General features: G+C 32.5%; 3 protein-coding genes across 3 annotated transcripts; all 3 read left to right on the top strand.

Moving 5' to 3' along the window:
• Window positions 1–2,269: 2,269 nt before the first annotated feature.
• On the top strand, window positions 2,270–3,741 carry LOC110626908 (uncharacterized protein At5g23160). The gene is made up of 2 exons (XM_021773091.2): window positions 2,270–2,783; window positions 2,910–3,741. The coding sequence occupies exons 1-2, from the start codon at window positions 2,403–2,405 to the stop codon at window positions 3,429–3,431; spliced, it is 903 nt and encodes a 300-aa protein (XP_021628783.1). The 5' UTR covers window positions 2,270–2,402; the 3' UTR covers window positions 3,432–3,741.
• Window positions 3,742–9,546: 5,805 nt separating this feature from the next.
• Window positions 9,547–12,824, top strand: LOC110626229 (cytochrome P450 86B1). Its single transcript, XM_021772013.2, has 2 exons — window positions 9,547–11,104; window positions 12,200–12,824. Exons 1-2 carry the CDS (start codon window positions 9,863–9,865, stop codon window positions 12,587–12,589), a joined length of 1,632 nt encoding a protein of 543 aa, XP_021627705.1. The 5' UTR covers window positions 9,547–9,862; the 3' UTR covers window positions 12,590–12,824.
• A 3,542-nt stretch (window positions 12,825–16,366) lies between these two features.
• On the top strand, window positions 16,367–17,020 carry LOC122725028. The gene has a single exon (XM_043961445.1). The coding sequence runs from the start codon at window positions 16,367–16,369 to the stop codon at window positions 17,018–17,020; it is 654 nt and encodes a 217-aa protein (XP_043817380.1).
• The last annotated feature ends 3,882 nt before the right edge of the window (window positions 17,021–20,902 follow it).

The raw sequence follows: 20,902 nt of genomic DNA, 5'->3' as shown, positions 1-20,902 counted from the left end.
TATACATTCATTGTTATGTCTTTAAGAATTTATATGATAATTAAGAAGAAAATTGAAATCATATAAATTTCTAGGGGAGAGTATAAATCGGTTTGAATTGAAAAATCGAATCAAACCGATCAATTTTGGTTTAATGGTTCGGTTAATCGGAAGATTTAATTCGGTTCGGTTAGTATTTTTCAATTTATTCGATTTTCAGTTCGGTTCAGCTTAAACGTGTTAAATAATCGAAAAACCGAAAAATCGATTTCATACATAGAAATATTGATTTTATATATATTTTTAAATTTTATATGGATTTTTATAGATTTTTTAAGTATTATTATTATTTATTCAAATAATATTTATTGATAAATTTATGTGAAATATTTATTAAATTATTCTACTGAAATTAAAAGTAGAAAATTAAAAAAAATTACAGATTTCAGTTTGAATCAAACCGAACCGAACCGATTTTTATCGGTTCGATTCGATTTGATTATATTTTTATAATCAGTTTTTTCGGTTTTTAATATTTTTATACGTCGATTTTCAGTTTTTTCGGTTCGGTTCGGTTCGGAATCGAACCGACCGATTGCACAGCCCTGTAAATTTCATTAAAATATTCCTTAATTTAATTAAATTATTCTTTTATCGCTTTTAATTAATCCAATATCAATACTTCTCCTTTCACTAATCTACTACTAGAAAAAAAATAAAGAATTATTAAAAGAGAAAAAATTAATTACAAGATATATTTTAAAAAATTATAAAAAATAGTATATATTTATTTGAGAATTGCTTAAAATTTTTTTAAAAAAAACTATGGCTTTTTATTTCTTTAAAGTGACAGATAATTTTAAATGAAATAATTTTTAAAAAGCATGTTTTTTTACTGTACAATAAAATATATAAGTATCAATAAATTTTATAACTGTAAAATATTTTTTTGACATAAACTATAAATGCCGTCAGAACCATTCAACCGGATTAGAAATGCCGAGGCTCAAAGACCTTTGGGACATGGAACAATATTTTAATTAAAGCTACCTTTTGACGACCAAGTGACAATGGCAACAATGTATCTCTCTGGGGATGCGAAACTGTGGTGGTAGACGTGATATGAAGATGTGCTGGGGGCCTTTGCGAGATCAATGCCTAGGAGGAACTAAATAGGGAGCTGAAGGAAAGGAGCAGCGAAGCTGTAGTGACGGACATGATATGAAGATGTGCTGTAGGGTCGTTGCGAGAACAACGCCGGGGAGAAACTAAATAGGGAGCTAAAGGAAAGGAGCAGTTTCTACCTAGGAACATTGCATGACTCATATGAGAGTCCCTGATACAGACCGGAATTGTTCGAGAAAATCAAAGCGGATCACAGGGGACTGACCCAAGCTATAGACAAAGAAGGAATTTGATAGATAGTTTCAATAATACATATTTCTATTTCTCAATAATATCCCACTATAAAAATTATAATTTTAAGAATAAAAAATTTATCAATATTTTATTCATTCGCAATAAAATATTCTCTCTCCGACGGTAAAAAAATATATTTTTTTAGAGAGAAATTATTTTACCAATTGAGTCATTAATATCTAACATATTTATACATAATAATTTTTCATAAAATATTATACAAATAGCTATATTAAATAGAAATTATCTTTATATAGTTTTTAACGGCATTCATGATTATATGTCGATACTTTAAAATATATTAATTTATAATTTTTTTTTAATAAAAATCTTTCGGGATTGATAATATAAATATAAAAATTTTACGACATAAATATACGCATTAAAATATTTTAATTATATATTAATACTTAAAAACTTATGTTTTTATATTTTAAATCAACCAATCTAATTTGATTTTTCAATTCAGTTTTTATTAACCGGTTTAATTTTTATTAATTGATTTAATTTTTTCAATTTTTATAAATTTATATTTTATAAAACCTTTTTACCAAATAATTATAGTTTAAACGAGAGTAATTAAGGAAAATATTATTTAGCATTGATGGCACAATTAAATTTAAACCGATAAAACTTGATTGAATTTATATGCTAGTGTCGATGACTACAAGAAATTTGCTTAAAGCAAATGTTTGGTACATGCATAGCTTAATTCAAGGTGAAAACGTAGAACAGTTGAAAACGTGTAAGAGCGAAGACTACGCCACGAAGTCCAATTCTTCTCTCGCAAGTCATAAAACCATACCGTTTTTATATACAATAATTTCCTATCAATTCGTATTTTGCAATATAAAAAAAAAAAAATATTTATTCTGTGGTTGGATTTTCATTATTTTGATTATTAAACGCCCTTACTGCTTATTTACAAATAGTGACCCAAGCAACCATGCCAACTGTTCCCAGTCTTTATTCTTCAAAGTCCTCTGTGCTCATTCCTATCTCTTATGGACGACGACGACAAGCAACCAAAACCCACGGCCAAAACCACTCTCTATATGGATTGTTTTGGATTTTCCAGGAAACTGAATGTTTCCCAGAAAAAATCAGTGAAAGTTTTACCCACTGATCACAAGCATAATTGGTTTTCCCGGTCAACGACGTTTCTCTTGAAACATTCCGGCTCCAAGAATCTTCCTGCCGACTACTCTACCATATCAGAGAAAATACAGATTCAAAAGACTAAAATAAAGAAGTCAAAACCGAAGCGGAACTCCTCCGATGAGATCCCTCCAAAACGTCAAGATTCGGAAGCCAAAAATAAGATTCCGGCGGCTTCTAAAGTTGATACTACTTCAGATCAAGTTTATGAAGAAAGAGCTCAAGAGGTATGCAAATTGAAACGCTTTGTCTAATCGTATTGACCGTCGAATCAGCTCAAGTTTTTATTAAAAATTCCAATGTCAGTTCGTCTGTTGAACTAATAAGCTTCATTTTATTATATTTTGTTTCAGACAAAACACGATTCTGTGCAGAACATCAACCTTGAAAAGGGGAAACTTTTGGATCATGTGGTGGATTCTCCTAAGCAGTTATCTTTCGGCCGGAAGATAGAAACCACAAGAATTACTTCTAGCCAACCCGGTTCACACGAGCCCAAATCCTACGGAACCGCCGTTCTTCGCTCGACATCTTTTCCGGCACCAAACCGGCCAGAAAAATCACGGGTAAACGCTAAAAGGCTTCACAAAGAAAATGGACCAACGGATAAAAAATTAGACCCAGTGATTGGCATGTTGATTGTGATGGTGACCTTGATGATAATGTTGCTATGGGGTCGGTTATGTGCGATTCTTTGTACGTGTGCATGGTTGTTATGTTTCGGTCCTTGGTTAACCACCGAGGTTAAGGCAACTCTGAATGGAACCGTGAAAAATGGTTTGGTTTCAGGCGAACCGGATTTCAACTCGGAGGAGTACAAGAAAAGAGTTGTTTTGGAGGGGTTTCTCGAGAGGAACCACCGGCCTACGATGTGAATCTTCAGTTTTGTTATTATTAGAATGGCATTTTGTGTAAATTGTTTGTAGAAATATGTCTAACTATATCAGGGAAAAACAACAAATAAATAAAACAAAATTCCTACTAAAATAAATAAATAAATAAAACAAAATTCCTACTAAAATAAATAAATAAAACAAAATTAGTCAATTTTCTACAAGATTATATTTGCTTCTACTTTTTCTTTCTATTTAATTGGCAGTTGGGGACGTCACGTGATTTTGATGGATTAGCACGTGATATAGATCATGACTTTTTTTCTAATGAATAGTTACCTATCCAATTTGTATAAAAATTATCTTAAAAAAAATAAAATATTTTTTTATATTTTAAAAATATTATATATCTTAAGTTCAAAAAAATTAATATAATGTTTTAAACTTTTTGGCTCAAAAAATTTAAATTTTATGATTTTTTATATTTATGGTTTAAATTTAAATTTTAATTTTAATAAAAAATTTTAATTTTTAAATTTATTATAATTATAATAATTTTTTAAATTAATTTTGACTATAGTTAAATTAATCCAGCATATGATATGTGTCATTATTTTTATTATATAAGTAACTTGATTAATTTAAATTAAATTTTAATTAAAAATTTATATTTTTAATTACTCAAAATTCTTATTAAAATTTTTATTTAAATATGAATAAATTCAGTATTTTAATTATATAATTTAAAATTTTCATATAATTAAAAATTTAGGATATTAATTAAAATTTAATTTTAATCAATTAAATTATTTATATAAATAATGATATATTGTTTAAATTAATTTAAATTTAATTAAAAGTTATTTAAAAAATTATTATAATTATAATAAATTTAAAAGTTAAGAATTTATTCAAAATTAAAAGTTTCCACAATAAATATAAATAATATTTTATTTTAATTTTTAAAAGTTAGATTATGTATTTAAATAAATTATTGAATATTTCTAGGTGGCGGAGCTTAACTAAAATTATTGAAATGATAATGATAAAAATTAAAGAAGAAAATAACAAGATTAAAAAATAAGAAGAATAACTCTTTATTTATTTTATTTTTATTTATTTTAAAAGGGAAAAATAAGGGAAAGTCACAAGTAAATTTATAATTTAATTTTTATTTAAATTAAAGAGAAGTGAGAAAAAAATTGACAAAATTAAATTCTATACTTTAAAATTGTGAATTATTTTAAAATAAAAAGAAAATATAGAGATTTTTTTATTTATAAAAGAATTTTCATTTTCTTGTTTTTAGTATCAAAAAGGAAAAGATAAATTTTTATCCTTCCTCAATATTCATCTCTTTATTTTTCATTTTTATGGTTATTTTTCACTTTTATTCTCTTACTTTCCTCTTCGAAAACTTTCAATTTACTTTCACAAGATTATATAGGTAGGGGTGGGCATTCGGTAGGTTCGGTTCAAAACCGAATCGAACCGAACCGAATAAACCAAAAACCGAAATTTTAGTGTTTATGAAAATCGAACCAAACCGATTTTGGTCAGAAACCGAATCAAACCGAACCGGTCTGATTTGATTCGATTCGGTTTGATCGGTTTCGATTTTTAATAATTTTTTTTATTTTTTACACTTTATTTTTAATATTTTAAGATTTAATTAAAATATTTTAATCTTAATATGATTTAATTTCTCTATTTTATTGAAAAAATATATTATTATCACTAATCGGTTCGGTTCGGTTTTTTCAGTTTTTTCTGATCAAAATCGAATCGAACCGAAATAACTGAAATTTCTGAAATTAAAAATTGAACCGAACCGAAATGTATAAAAAACCGAATCAAATTTTTAAATCAGTTCAATTCGATCGGTTTTTTCGGTTTGAACCGAATACTGCTCACCCTATAAAGAGGCAAAGGCATCAATTTAGATTTCTTGATATTAACCATAATTAGAAGAATTAAAGTTGGCCGATATTGATTTTCTAATTAAGTAATCACAATTTTGTTGTTGATAATTACAAATAAAGTTTTTAAATTATTAATGTAAGAGAAAATTATTATTTAGTTATTATAATATAAAAAACTCCAGATGATCTCTTAATTTTAAAAAATATATTAAAACGTCTATGATATTTTAAAAAATTTATTAATTAATATAAGTATTTTACTATTTAGTCTCTATAGTTTTAAAAAATTTATTGGTTAGTCCCTCAAATTTAAAAATGTATATTAATTAATTCTCCGTATCAGAAGTATTTTAGACTTTTTTATAATAATTAACAGTTAAAATTAATAGAAATACTGATTAGTAGACTTTTTAAAACTTCAAAAACGTTTTAATATATGTTTCAAAATTAAAAAATCAACTAATAAGTTTTTTTATATTATAGAGATTATGTAGTAATAATTTTTCTTAATTTAATAATAAAAATATTATTGATAAAATAAATAAAGAATAAACTAAATACCAAGAAAAAAATCTTGCTTAAATTAAATGAGTAAATTACTTCATATACATTTCTATTATTAAAATGCAACAGTTTAGTCTTTATATTTACTCTATCAAATTGGAGGTTCATCTATCTAATTTTTTATTAATTATCTTATAAATTACCAAACTATTCTTAAATAATTATTGAAACTAACTGTTAATAGCATTACATTTAATTTTGATAATGTATTTTTTTATCCTAGTAATCTATCTTCCATATCCCAATGGCTTTTTAGTAAAGAAAAGAGACAAGGGTGATTGTTAGGCGGATAATATTCGGTTTAAATTAAAAAAATTGATCAAATTTAATTAATTTGAAATTCGATTCGGTTTTTAATTTCAAAAATTTTAATTATTTCAGTTCGATTTGATTTTAATTATGAAAAATTAAAAAAATCAAACCAAACTGATTAGTGATAATAATATATTATTTTCAATAATATAAAGAGATTATATCATATTAAAATTAAAATATTTTAATTAAATTTTAAAATATTAAAAATAAACTGTAAAAAATAAAAAGAATTATTAAAAATTTAAATTGATCAAATCGAACCGAATTGAATTGGTTCAATTCAATTTGATTTATGATGAAAATCAATTCGATTTAATTTTTATAAATATTAAAATTTTAATTTTTAATTTATTCAATTCGATTTAATTTTAAATCGAACCGATCAAATTTTCATCGATAGTAGATTATGAACTAATGATTATAAATAGCTAAAAGCCTATTGTATAGGGTAGATATGTTAAGTATGGATTTAATTTTTAGAGTAATAGGCTAATCTTCGAAAGCAAAGACCTTTATTCATTTTTTTGTTAAAGAGTCAATTTCTTTGCGATGGGATGCATATTCTCAAATGAGAGTTAGCACGTTTGTATTCCTTTTTGTCTTTTCAACTATTAAATATAAATTTATTCAATTTCAGAATTGCAATGACTAAGACCATATTCGAAAATAGTATTTAGTGGCTGTGTTTAATATTTAGGTTAAATCAAAATACTAAGTTTTATTATTTATTATTTATTATTTGATAACTCTTTATAGTGCTTGATGGTTGAATTAACGAATATTGAAAAATTAATATTTTAATATAACTAATAATTATTAAAAAAACTTTAAACCTTATAAATTTTAATAATTATATTTTAATTTTTTTTAATAAATATATCTCAAATAAATTTTTTAATTTTGTTTGATTTTTAATTTTGATTCGATTTATTTTATAATTTGAGATGACATATTTTTAAGACCGATAACTCATTGTTAATATTCGATTAATTAGATTGATAGTTAACTTTTAGCTCTATAAATATAGATATGATAAGTGTAATTAATTTTTCAAGTAATGAATATCGTGATTTTTGATTTACTAGTGATATTATTATCAACACTTATAACTAATAATTATGCAAAAAATTGTACGTGTCAATGTAAAAAAAAATAAGAAAATGAATTATCCGCTCATAAAAAGGTATCATTTAAAATTATAGGTGATGATTTGAGATTCAGAAAATAGGGTTTTACAAGAATTTTGTGATCTTAGAAAAAACTTAGCCTTAGAGGAGAGTGTTTCCTCCCTTTTATCCTCTTTCTTCTCCTTCACGCGAGATGGCCACTCCGCTATAGATCCACCTACCCCTTGGTGCAGGTCCATACTTATGGATAACCTCAGGACCTTCCCTGTGTCAGGTAAGCATTTAATTCTCTTCGGCGCGTAAGTAGACAGGACTGCGAAATGACTGGACCCGCAGTCTTTTCTTCTTGTGACCGGGTTTGAGGGAAAAGGACCGGAACCCAGAAAAGGGCTGGCTTTAAGGCTGAAATGGGTCGGGCCGATCAGATTGAGTGACTTAAATAGGAATCCGATCAGGAGGATGAACGGATTGGGTCTGGCTTATTTGGGGGTTTAGGAACCTCCTGATTGTGGGCTGCTGCTGTTGGCCCGGCCTTGGAATGGGACGGGGAACCCAGGGGTCATCAATAGGTAAATTAAATGAAAATTAAAATCAAACAAATTAAAAAGCTAATTTGGAGTATATTTGTTAAAAATAAAAGTATAATTGTTGAAATTGGTAAAATTTAGAGTTTTTTTTTTTATAATTATCTATTTAGATTATATTAAAATATTAATTTTTAGTGTTTCCAAAGTTCAATATTGAAATAATTTCGGACTAAAAGGATAATGTGCCATTGAATGGTAGAGCATGAATAAATTTAAGTGGTTAGTTGTATATTAATTAACAGATTGTTGAAGTTTTTTTTACTATTATCCCTAATATAAAATATTATTGATAAATCCTGTTTAAATCCTTATTAGATGGGTGAGTTATTTTTAACTCACTGAGTTCTTTCAAAATTATATATATATATATATATATATATATATATATATATATATATATATATAAAAGTTTAATATTTATATTTTCAATTCGTTAAATTGGATTTTCCTTGGGTTAATTTTCTTTTAAAATCATATAAATAATTAAAATATTTTTAATTAAATAGTAATTTTTTTAAACTTTTACATTATGTCAAAATTAATGCTTGATCTTGATTCATCGAAAAAAACTTAAAAAAAACTATATTCATAGAAAGACTTTTTCAATTTGATAGAGTAAAAATATAAATAAAAAAAATTTTAAATTTTAAAAATAAATAAATAAATAAATAAATATTAATTTTAATAGAACTGAAAAATATAAAAATAATTTTATTTTTTATTAAATAGACTTAGCAATAAATTTATTAAATTAATTAGAGATAAAAATTTAATACTAATTATTTTATCTAATATTTTAAATTATTATTATCATTAAATTTCATATCGATTTGAAATAGATAATATATTATATATTTAAAGTAATGTATGTAAGGTATCAACGCTGAATTTCATATCGATTTAAAATAAATAATGTATTTCGGGTAATGTATGTAAGGCCACGGTGGAACACCCAATTTGTTATAATAGTGCAAGTCCTTACCCTTGGGCCATGTAGGAGCTCTTGTTCTCTTACACTAACTATTGGGGCATGGTGCATGGGTCCAGAAAAAAGTAAACTTGTGTTATGGTGCAATTTATTATTATGGATTTTAAAATTATATTGGGGATATTTGAAAAATTAAAAATTTTCAAACTTTAATTTCATTGAATTTTTTTATATCCAATGAATAGAAACGTAAGTTGGGAAATGTAACCGAGTAGGCTATCAGTAGGATCTGTTTGGCGGCAAAAATATTCAATACGGTGAACAAGAAGTCTTTGAACCCATGCTTCATAATTAATGACGTTATCAAGATAATATTTTCTTCTTTTTCTAGACAATGAAGATAACCTAAAACCTAAATCAAATTGCCAACCTTAATTAACATATGTTCTGGTGGTTGGATTTTGATTTCATAGGCTTTTGCAATATTAACCCATTAATCCTTATCATACACGTTTCAGAAAACATATAATAATAAATAATTTTTTTTAAAAATTACTATCTAATTTCTATAATAATTTTTAATAATAATGCATATTTGTGTTTTAGAAACAATAACTTGCAATAGAAAAGGAACAAGTGTATATAGTAGAAATTGATGGACTTAGGTTATCCGTCGCCACCCACTTTCCATCCTCCAAACAATTCTTAGTTAGCAACTCTACTTTGACACACAAACAATAACAGATTCAAATTCCCAATTCTCATTCGTCGAAGAGGCATTGTTCCTCCAAATATAGAAGGCCTAAACCCTCTATTTCAAGAAAAGTAGTGGAACCAGTTTGTCACATAAAAAGAAGCGGCAGCAGCAGAAGCACCAGCCCACACATTTCAGCTCACCAAATCATACCAATTGGCCCAAAAACTGCACGCCAAGAAAATTACCAACTCCCTTTATATAACACATGATCACCACCTCCCATAACCAACCAGTGTACATGCTTTACGCCCATTTTTCTATCATCCCAACAATATGATCACTCCTACCCACAACTTTACCTCCTTCTCCGATGACGAACTCGCCGGAAACTTCCTTTCTTGGCGAACTTTTTTCTTTTTCTTCAGAAATGCTCAAGTGGTTGAGATTTTCCTTGCTTTTTTCGTCTTCGTTGCCATTCATTCTCTAAGGCAGAAGAAACGTCAAGGGTTACCAACATGGCCGGTTCTAGGAATGCTACCGTCCTTGGTTTGGGGGCTTCAGGGAAATATGTACGAGTGGATCACCGACGTACTTTGCCAGCAAAATGGGACGTTTAGATTCAGAGGACCATGGTTTAGCAGTCTTAACTGTGTAGTCACTGCAGATCCAAGAAACCTTGAACATCTTCTCAAGACTAAGTTCCCTAACTTCCCTAAAGGCCACTATTTCCGCGACACAGTTCGTGATCTACTCGGCGACGGGATATTCAACGCCGATGATGAGACATGGCAAAGGCAACGGAAGACGGCGAGCATTGAGTTCCATTCAACTAAGTTCAGGAAACTAACGACTGAATCATCGCTTCAACTTGTCCATTCTAGGCTACTCCCAGTACTTGAAAACGCAGTGAACAGATCAATATCGTTTGATCTACAAGATATTCTACTAAGACTTACTTTTGACAACGTCTGCATGATAGCTTTTGGGGTTGATCCAGGGTGTTTGAGTTTGGGTTTGCCTCAAATACCATTCGCTCGAGCATTCGAGGATGCAACCGGGGCCACAATTCTGCGTTTTGTTACACCAACATGTATATGGAAAGCCATGAGGTATCTTGATCTGGGAAGTGAAAAGAAGCTAAAAAGATCGATAAAGGGAGTCGATGAGTTCGCAGAAAATGTGATAAAAACAAGGAAGAAAGAGCTATCTGTGCAGAGCAGTGATGATAAGAAACAAAGATCAGATCTTTTAACGGTGTTCATGGGGTTGAAAGATGAGAATGGACAGCCATTTTCAGACAAGTTCTTGAGAGATATATGCGTAAACTTCATCCTCGCTGGTAGGGATACTTCTTCAGTAGCATTGAGTTGGTTTTTCTGGCTTCTTGATCAAAATCCTCATATAGAGGACAAAATTCTTGCTGAAATATGCAAAATAGTAAAGGAGAGAGAAGATTTTGATCCTAAAACTCCATTGGTGTTTAGGCCAGAAGAGATAAAGAAGATGGATTATTTGCAAGCTGCATTGTCTGAGGCCTTGAGGTTGTACCCTTCAGTGCCTGTGGATCACAAGGAGGTAATAAAAACTCAAGCTTACCGTTCAATATATATATATATATATATATAATTGGCATTTATAGTTTCTTTCTTAAATTTTATCTCATCCAACTGCTCCCATTCCACGAGATGCACTTTCCCCTAAGCCAATCAGAAAGTCATTTAATAGCATACAAAATCTCCATAACATTATTATTACAAGATTGACCATATAGCCTGCATGTGGGAATTATCAATTAGGAATTGTCTTAGGACTTGTGAACATATTTTTAATTGTTTAATCAAGCTATTACTATTTTATTAAATATTTTTTGGGTCAATTTCTTGGTTACCTAACAAAATATTATGTGTTTGAGTTAAAAAAAAACAATATATTTTGGGAATTGGTTTAGTTTTGAAATAAACTATCTGTTGGGCTAAAATCGAAAAAATCGATCGAATTGAATTAATTTAAAATTTAATTCGATTTTTTATTAATTTTAATTTGATTCGATTCAATTTTTAATTTCAAAAATTTCGATTATTTCAATTCGGTTTGGTATTGATAAAAAAATTAAAAAAATCGAACCGAACTAATTAATAATAATAATATGTTATTTTCAATAATATAGAAAAATTAGATCATATTAAAATTAAAATATTTTAATTAAATTTTAAAATATTAAAATAAAGTTTAAAAAATAAAAAATTTATTAAAAATTAAAACCGATCAAACCGAATTGAATCAAATCGAATCAGACCGATTCAGTTCGATTCAGTTTCTGATCAAAATCAGTTCGTTTCGATTTTCATAAATACTAAAATTTTGATTTTTAATTTATTCGGTTCGATTTTAAACCGAATCAACTGAATGTTCACTCCTACTATATGTGAAGACCTAAACAAACTCTGCATGTAGGTCTTTTTTTTCTTTTGGTAAAAGAATCCAATTGCCATATGGTTGTTATTTTAGAGTAATTTGTTTGGAATAAGTAATGACTTTAGACACTCCTCTCTTTTAAATTAGTTTCCAGGTGAGTTAAGCTTATTCCAAATTTAACATTGCATCAGAGATTTCTCACCAATGTGATATTTCAATGGCATAATTAATATATATTTTCTAATTAAATTGTAGGTAGTTGAAGACGACATATTTCCAGATGGGTCACTATTGAAGAAAGGAACAAAAGTGATATATGCAATATACACAATGGGAAGAATGGAGGCAATATGGGGAAAGGACTGCAGAGAGTTCAAACCAGAGAGGTGGCTAAAAGATGGCAGGTTCATGAGTGAATCTGCATACAAATTCACCGCCTTCAACGGCGGCCCTCGGTTGTGCTTAGGGAAAGATTTTGCATACTATCAAATGAAATTTGCTGCAGCCTCTATCATACATCGCTACCATGTGAAGGTGGTGAAAGATCATCCTGTTGGGCCAAAGCTTGCTTTAACCATGTATATGAAACATGGGTTGAAAGTGAATCTGTCAAGGCGTGATAATCCATCTCAGCTTCTCACATGAGACCTTCAAGACATATTTTGATGTCTTAAGAACAGTATACGTCAATATTTTAAGAAAAAGAAAAGAATTCTTTAATCATTGTTAGAGACTTTTATAATTTACACTTGAATAATGGATTTGATATCCATTGATTTGTTCATCCTTTGTAGAATTATTTTGTGGCATGTCCTTAATGATCCATATGGATGAATAAGTTACATGTGAGCTTTGTATTTTTTTTTTCTTTTTTCTTTAACCAAATTTCTCCATTTGTATGCTCATGTATAAGCTCTTCAAATTTTAATTATTCTGTAATATAAATTCATATTTATTTTTAAGAATATTAAGAATTATTTATTATTTTCAATTAACATAAGCTCCAACTGAAAAAATAAAAATAGTAATTTTTAATTTAAAATTACAGAAAATAAAATTTATTATTAGAATAATATTTGGATTTTACTATTTGAATTTCTATATATTTATTTCTTTTTACATTATAATAGATCATATTTTTCTTAAATGTTATATTTTTATATTTAATATTTTTATTTATTTAATTAATTCAAATATTAATGTAAAGATAAATTTAAATAAAATCACAGAATCTTAATTTTTTTTAAATATTATAATTTCATATTAAATACTTTAATTTATTTAATTCATTCAAACATTAATATAAATAAATTATCATATAACAATTGTATCTAAAAAAATTAATCTATTAATTAATAAAGAAAAAATTAGAGATTAATTATTTAAAAAAATTTAGGCTCTTACCTCATAGGAAATCTAATCTTTGCCCGATAGAATTTGGACTTCCAAATATACACCCTCTAATCCATTCACATGAACCGATCTCAGAACGATCCATCATCAACAATAAAAATATTTTGTCGCTAAAATTTCCTTAAATGTAAAAAATAAGTACAAATTAAATGGGATGAATTGGAGAGAAGAAGTGGAAGAAAATGAGAGAGCTCTCCGGTGGAGAGGTGAATGAGGCGGTTGCCTTCCATCTGCTCACACCTCTCTCCACTTTATAGAGATTGGATGGTTGGGTAGTGGTTAGAGATTTAATTTTTTAATTCTTAAACTATTCTCAAATAACTTTTAAACTATATTTAATATTATTTTAGACTAAAGTGAATTTTTTATATATTATATATATATATTAATTTTTTAATTAAATTAATTTTTATTAATTTAATAAACTAATTAATTATTTAAGTATAATTTATTAAATTAATATTCATTAATTTAATTAATTCATCTCATAATTATAATTATGAATATCATAATTAATCAGTCTCGTAATTTAATTAATCCATAAATTATTGGGTTTGATCAATTTTTGGTATTGAGCCCAAATTTTACTATATCAAAGTAATTTAAGCCCACATGAAATAAAATTTTATCAATATATTAATTTTATGATTTTACGAAGAATTTCTATACATATATATATATATATATATATATATATATATTATTAAATTTTAATTTAATTTAATTAATTATTCTTTTATAAATTAATCATATTAATCGAATATGAGTTAGACCAATATTCGATTTTAAACTCATTAAGAAAATAAGATTTAATCTTTTAATCTATCAAACATACTTGAGATCTATATCGTATTAAATTAAGTCCATATTAAATATGATTTAATAAAATATTTTTATTTTTTTCCTCAATCAATTTAATTTATCAAATGAATTAATTTTCTTTTTTAAAATTCATGTTGTATTTTAATAAAATTCATCATATGAATCTATTTTTTTATTTAATATCTATATCCGATTACATCTGCGCCGAGCTTTGATACTATTATGGAAATATTTTGAGTTCCTATCCCCATGTCGAAACCAGAACTTTTTTGCTTGTTGGCGTAGTCTAATATCCTCCTCTGCCAAAATTTGATTCCAAACATCCTTCAGTTGCCGCACTTCCCTTGTATCAAGCGATTCAGAACACTCCCCCAATCTCTTCTTAATTCGTTCTTTTTGAAGCCAACGCATGCGGTTTCTATTCTTCCCCCAATACTGAACACGCTTCACAAGCTGGTCTTTACGTTGAATAAAATCCAACCCCAAACCTTGCTGCCAAGACGTCAAAACCACTTCCCCTAACTCATCATCCTCAAGCCATGAATTGTCAAAATGAAAACGTCGATTATCCTCCCTAACTTGAGTTCCAACAATTTCAATCAATAAAGGAGTATGATCAGAAACTGGAGCAACTAAATTAGACGAAATCGCATCAGGAAAACGAGCATCCCAGGTTGTATTAGAACAAGCACGATCCAACCTCTCCTTCGAACACTGATCAGTACCCTCTCTATATGTATAAGACAAAAAAGACCCCACAGCCTGAATATCATTTAAATTGGCATCAGCAAGAGCATTACGAAACCCATTAATCAAAGAAATACAACGAAGAGGACCACCAACTTTTTCCAACGAATCAGCAATATCATTATAGTCACCACTACATAACCAAGGAAGCTGACTCCTATCCGCCAAATCCCTCAACAAATTCCACGAAGTTCGGCGACGACCCGACTCAGGGCAACCATAGAACCCAGTAAACCTCCAACAATCAGAACCGTCTCCAATTGTAGAATCAATAAAATTAGAGCAATAACCTGTAATGGCTAGCTTGACATCATCTTTCCACATAAGACAGAGACCACCCCCAATACCAACACAATCAACGGAAAAACAATGAGAAAAACGTAATAAAGACTTTATTTGTTCCATCCTTACACCATTAGCTTTTGTTTCCATAAGAAAAAGAATAAATGGTTTATAATACTGTACAATATCCACCATAGCATTTACTGCCTGAGGATTGCCCACACCTCGGCAGTTCCAGCAAATTATCCTCATTGTTGACGGGCGACCCGCTCAACGGGTTCGGCCGATAGAGAAGAAGAGCCTGACCTTGAATCCATAGTATCAGAAACAATGCCAGTAGAAACAACCCGTTGACGCTTCTTACCATCATCAGGCTTGTATAAAGGATCATTCTCTCCTGCATCTTGCTTATCCCCATTACAATCAGTCTCCATAGAACCAGCACTAAAATCATTTTCACCATCCGTAGCAAGCGCTCCCAAAAAAGAATTAAGGAAAACCTGTGAAGGCAACTGGTTCTGGAAAGAAGAGTTCCCACCAGAAGCAGGAGTCTGTGAGTGTAAACTCAAATTTTCAAACCGCAGCCAAGAGCTAGTTGGACGTTGGTACCTACGCTGAACAGCTTTTAACTCAGGACCCCAGTGAGGCGTCAAAGACTCCTTCTTATGATGTAGCAAAAGGTCACAAAAAGAATCTGTATGGCCCAACCGTCCACACAGAAAACAAAAAACCTGAAAGTGTTCATATGCAAAACGGGCAAAGAAAGAGGTACCATCAGGGGCAACTAGTCGACGACGCCTTTTCAGAGGATTTCGCACATCCATCCTGACACGAACCCTAACATAAGATTCCGATTCAACAGTAGAAACCCTGGTCAAATCATGGTCCAGGTAATCCCCAATAAAATTAGCCAAGGAACGTGCCACTGATTCAGAAAAAAAATCCCGCTTTGAGGTCATGAATCTGAACCCATTCACTAACGTAAATTAACGGAACCAATAATGGAACCTCCCCAGGTTGAAGAGGGTGTAAAATCAAGAGATGGTTATTGAAAAGCCAAGGAGTGCCATTCCAAACACGTTCAAAATCAACAGGGATATAGAACCGAAATAAAAATCTTTTAGCACCAAGATCAGTAATACTAACTCCCCCAAGAGGATGCCAAAGCTCAGCAAGAACGTCCCGCATGGGGATCCCATTTCTCCCTATTTATTCTTAATTGTTGCTGAAGGACTGTCTTTGTTGATTCAGGATAGTGAAAATAGGGGCCTTTTGCATGGGTGTTGCGCGAAAGTTGGTTGCCCCCGGGTTTCTCACCTTTTCTTTGCAGATGATTCCTTACTATTTTTTGATGGTACAGTGGAGGAAGCTATACGGATTAAGCAAATTCTTGGTGTTTATGAGAAGGCTTCAGGTCAGGCTATAAATTTTGATAAATCTGGTATCATGTTTAGTCCGTGTGTGTCTGAGGAAAACTGGTTGACCATCTCTGGTATACTTGATGTTCATCTTCCTTTGGGTAGCGGTAATTATTTGGGGTTACCATCTCTTATTGGCCGTAGTAAAAAGCAAATTTTTTCTTTCTTGAGGGATCGCATTTGGAAACGTATTAGTAGTTGGAGTAATCGTTTTCTTTCTCGTGCAGGCAGAGAAGTATTAATTAAATCTGTATTACAGGCAATTCCAACATATTGCATGAATGTTTTTTTATTACCTGTTTCCACTTGCCGACAGCTACAGGTCATGATGAATAAATTTTGGTGGGGTGGTTGTCGTGAGGATGGGAGAGGGATGAATTGGCTCTCGTTGTAATACCCGGCTAGATTCCGGCATCGGGATTCCTGCCTTCCGGCGGAATCTAGGGTGTTAGATCTCTCTAGAAGGGTAAAATGTGTTTTCCAAAAGTATTTTCAAATGATTTTAAGGGTTTTAATTGAAAATGAATTGAGTTTTGAAAAGAAAAGACCAAGGAGGCGTTTGCCAGGTTCGGCCGCCGAAAGTGAAGTTCGGCCGCCGAACATGGAAAGGCTTCGGGAGCGCTTTTGGGCCTCCGAAAGTCTTGTTTGAACGAGCCAAGGTTCGGCCGCCGAAAGTCAAGTTCGGCCGCCGAACATGCATGAGTTTAGGGGGCACGTTAGGCCGCCGAAGGAGGTTTAGCTGGCCGCTTATAAAAGGCTCTCAGATCGGAAATGGGCGAGTTTTCTCCCCATTCTTGAGCTCAGGTGAGTTTTTGTCCTCCCTTGGCCGTTTTCATGCTTTTTCTTCAATCCTTCACGTTTTCATGAGTTTTATTCTTGGTTTTGAAGAGTTTTCAAGCTTGGATCAAGTTTTGGGAGCTTGGAGCTTTTGGAGCTTGGATTCTCCACACCTCCGAGTTAGAGATCACACCACCCTCGATCTTCAAGAGGTAAGTGTAGATCTTTTCTTCCCTAGTGTTTTTATAAAGTTTTATGAAGGTTTTAATGGTAGAGTATGGGTAGATATGCATGTTAGGAGTTATGTGGGTTTTAAGCCCAATGTATGTCAATGTATGATTATATGTGTTTATGTGATTATATGTTGTTAGTTTATGCTCCTTTATGCTTGTGGGAGTGAGTATGCATGATGGGAAGAGAGTATGTGAGGATTTGGGTTGTTTTGATGGTTTTGGCCTATGTGGGTCATAAACTATCTAGGTATGTTTTGATGTTGTTTTTGGAGTTTAATCAAGCTATTAAGCTCCTTTGTGCATGTTTTGGTAAGGTTGGGTGCTTGTTTTGGGGTGTTTGGAAGGTTTGGGAGGCTTGAATGCATGTGAAGCTGAGTTCTGCCCTTCTAGGAAGAACTCAAGTTCGGCCGCCGAAGGTGGTTTCGGCCGCCGAACCTGTCTTTGGATGCATGGATTGGCCGCCTAACCTTACCCCCGAAAGTTGAGTTTTGGCTTGAAAGCAGACTTTCGGCCGCCGAAGGAAGGATTCAGCCGCCGAAAGTGCCTGACTTTCGTCTCTGGAGTGGGACTTTCGGCCGCCGAAGGTGCCGCCGAAGGTGCCCGAGTTTCGTCTCTGGAGGGAGGGTTCGGCCGCCGAAGGTGCCGCCGAAAGTGCCCTGTCCAGCCTTTTCAAGGTTGTTTTCTATGCATGTTTAAGTGATGTTTTAGAGGGTTTTTGGGGAGTTGTTTATGAGTGGTTAGATTGTGTTTGGCACCTCATTCGAGTCCACCTGTGTAGGATCGGACCCGAGGGATCGAGGAGGCCATCAGTGTTAGCTGTTGCCGAGTCAGTCAGCGTCGGCCAGAGGTGAGTAGAACTAAACTTAATCTTTTATTTTAACAAAATCAAATGCCTAAAGCATGTTCATGCATCATGTTTATATGTAATAGGGTTGATTGCACTAGTTTCACGAATATGGCGCATTGCATTATTTGATGTTGATTCAGGAGGTTTGGACCAAGGCGACTTCAATAGCTCATTTATGTCATTGAGTCTTGGGTAAGTCCTTTGAGAGCCGGACAAGTACATATAGGAAAGTCCCTGTGCGCTCTCTGTGGACTAGGTACCCTGTCATGTATGTGAAAGTCCTGTGTGAGCTCCTTTGGGGGAGCCGGGCACCGACAGAGGGAATTTTGAGGTCATGTCCGATCCTTGAGAGTAAAGGATGCTAGCAAAAAAGGGAACTCTCAAAAACAATCCGTGGGGAATATTTATCTGCATGAGCCCCGAGACGGACCAGGTTATGTGATTTCTTTGTGTTCTGACGCATTTCATGAGAGCATGTGATTAATGAACTGTTTTCTCTGTTTCTACTCACTGGGCTTTTTAGCTCACCCCTCTCCCCTAACCCCAGTGTTGCAGGTTTGAGGTTGATCGGGAAGTCTCAGAGCAAAGGTTAAGCTTATGTAATAGTTTTAGATTAGCACTTTTAGTGGACATGTATTATAATTGAGATAATGCTTTGTAAGAGAATGTAATGTAAAGTTAAGTAGAGATTGCTTTATGGATTAGTACTGTGCTTGGCCCTAAGACTTGGTTAGTCCCTGTTCAATACATGATGTATGTAATGTTTTAGATGTTGAGTTGTGTTGAACTAATCTTGTGGCATGTGTTGTTTACCACGTTATGTTATGGATGAGGACCCTAGTAGAGGTCTTATGTTTGTGGTTTGATGCATGCACAGGTTAGGTTCTAGTTCTTTGGATGTAATACCAGCTTGATGTATGTTATGTTGACCCAGCTAGAGTTTTGAGGACTCTAGTAGGGGATCCTTTTATGTTTTCAGTTATGTCGCATACAGGTCAGGCTCGGTATGTACATCAGATGTTTCAGTTTTTATGTTTAAGTTTTGTTCATGTATGGGATTTGACCAGGTGATAGGAGGTATGTTTGGCTTGCTACGGGTCCCGGCGGCCTTAAGCCGATCTGGATCCTAGCGCCGGTGGCGGTTCGGGCCGTTACGGTAGGGTATCGGTTTCCGGGATGTTACAGAGTGGTATCAGAGCTTTGGGCCTCGAGAGTACGGTGTGTTGCACATCGGAAAGAGGTTGGTTTAGAAGTCATAGAAGGGCAAGCACAATAAGAAAGATCAAGAGTAGAATCATGTCCACTAGGATGGGATGTAGAGTCCTGTCTTGTATGATGATGATGTGATATGCCGTGATGTTATGCTATGTATGCTATGTATGTTGAAGGTTCATGTGTTTTCATATGAACCGTATGATGCTAATGATTGATTGTATGCTTGTGTGTTGTTCTTCAGAGGAGCCAGAATGCGAGGTGCTCGTCGATCTGTGGAATCGACTGGAGTTCCATCTGAGAGGGAAGGTATGGACACCTTTCCCGCTGCTCTGCCAAGAGCGCAGTCGTGGGAGTTAGCAGATGGGGAACATTAAGGGACCCTGGAAGGTCTTTTGATGTAAGCAGAGAAGGCATGGCTCCGAGAAGGATGTCAGCTAGTATGAGGGAAGTAGAGTTGGAGGTTCAGAGAAGGGATGTCAGTTTGGGAATCAGAGTGCCAGAGGTAGGTATGGGAGATTCTCAGGAGGAAGCTCAGACTCAGGATTCCAGAATCTCAGGTTCAGGAGGGATTGATCCCTCCACTATGAGTACAGCCTCCACGAAGAGTAAGAAGTGGGGCAGAGGCCTCAGAAGGTCGAAGAAGAAGTTTTGGCAGAATTTGAAGGCTAGTTTGGGTTTTGGTAGTTCGAGCTCTGGCTCAGGCAGTTCAAGATGCATGAGGTGTGGAAGGCCACACAAAGGAGTCTGTCGGGTGGGGACTACAGCTTGTTTCAGGTGCGGACAGGAGGGGCACATAGCACGTGAGTGTCCCACTGTGCCCAGGTTGGCTCCGTCCCAGCCAGCAGCTCCAGGTAGAACAGCTCAGCCTGTAGCTCCAACCATGTTTCAGGTTGGTGGTCGAGGCAGAGGAAGAGGGTCAGCCCCTCATTCCTCAGGTTTCCGTGAAGAAGGTCCGTCAGCTTCAGCTCGGATCTTCACCCAAGCTCAACAAGAGGCAGACACATCGAACATGGTGGTGTCAGGTACGCTCACTTTTGAAAGTTCTGATGTGTATGTTTTTGTGAACCCTAGTGTTTTTCTCTTTCTTTAGTTGCTCTAGGAACCGTTGAGAGGTTGAGTTGATAGCTTCTGGGCTAGAGTGTTCTCTTTGGGTTAGTGGACCCGAGTGTGATCCATCTGTGGCAGAGTCTGTCTGCCGGTCCAG

This window comes from Manihot esculenta, chromosome 11, assembly GCF_001659605.2.
Source record: "Manihot esculenta cultivar AM560-2 chromosome 11, M.esculenta_v8, whole genome shotgun sequence".
NCBI lineage: Eukaryota > Viridiplantae > Streptophyta > Magnoliopsida > Malpighiales > Euphorbiaceae > Manihot > Manihot esculenta.
The sequence above is the reverse complement of the archived record's forward strand: the minus strand, read 5'-3'. Positions and strand labels throughout refer to the sequence as shown.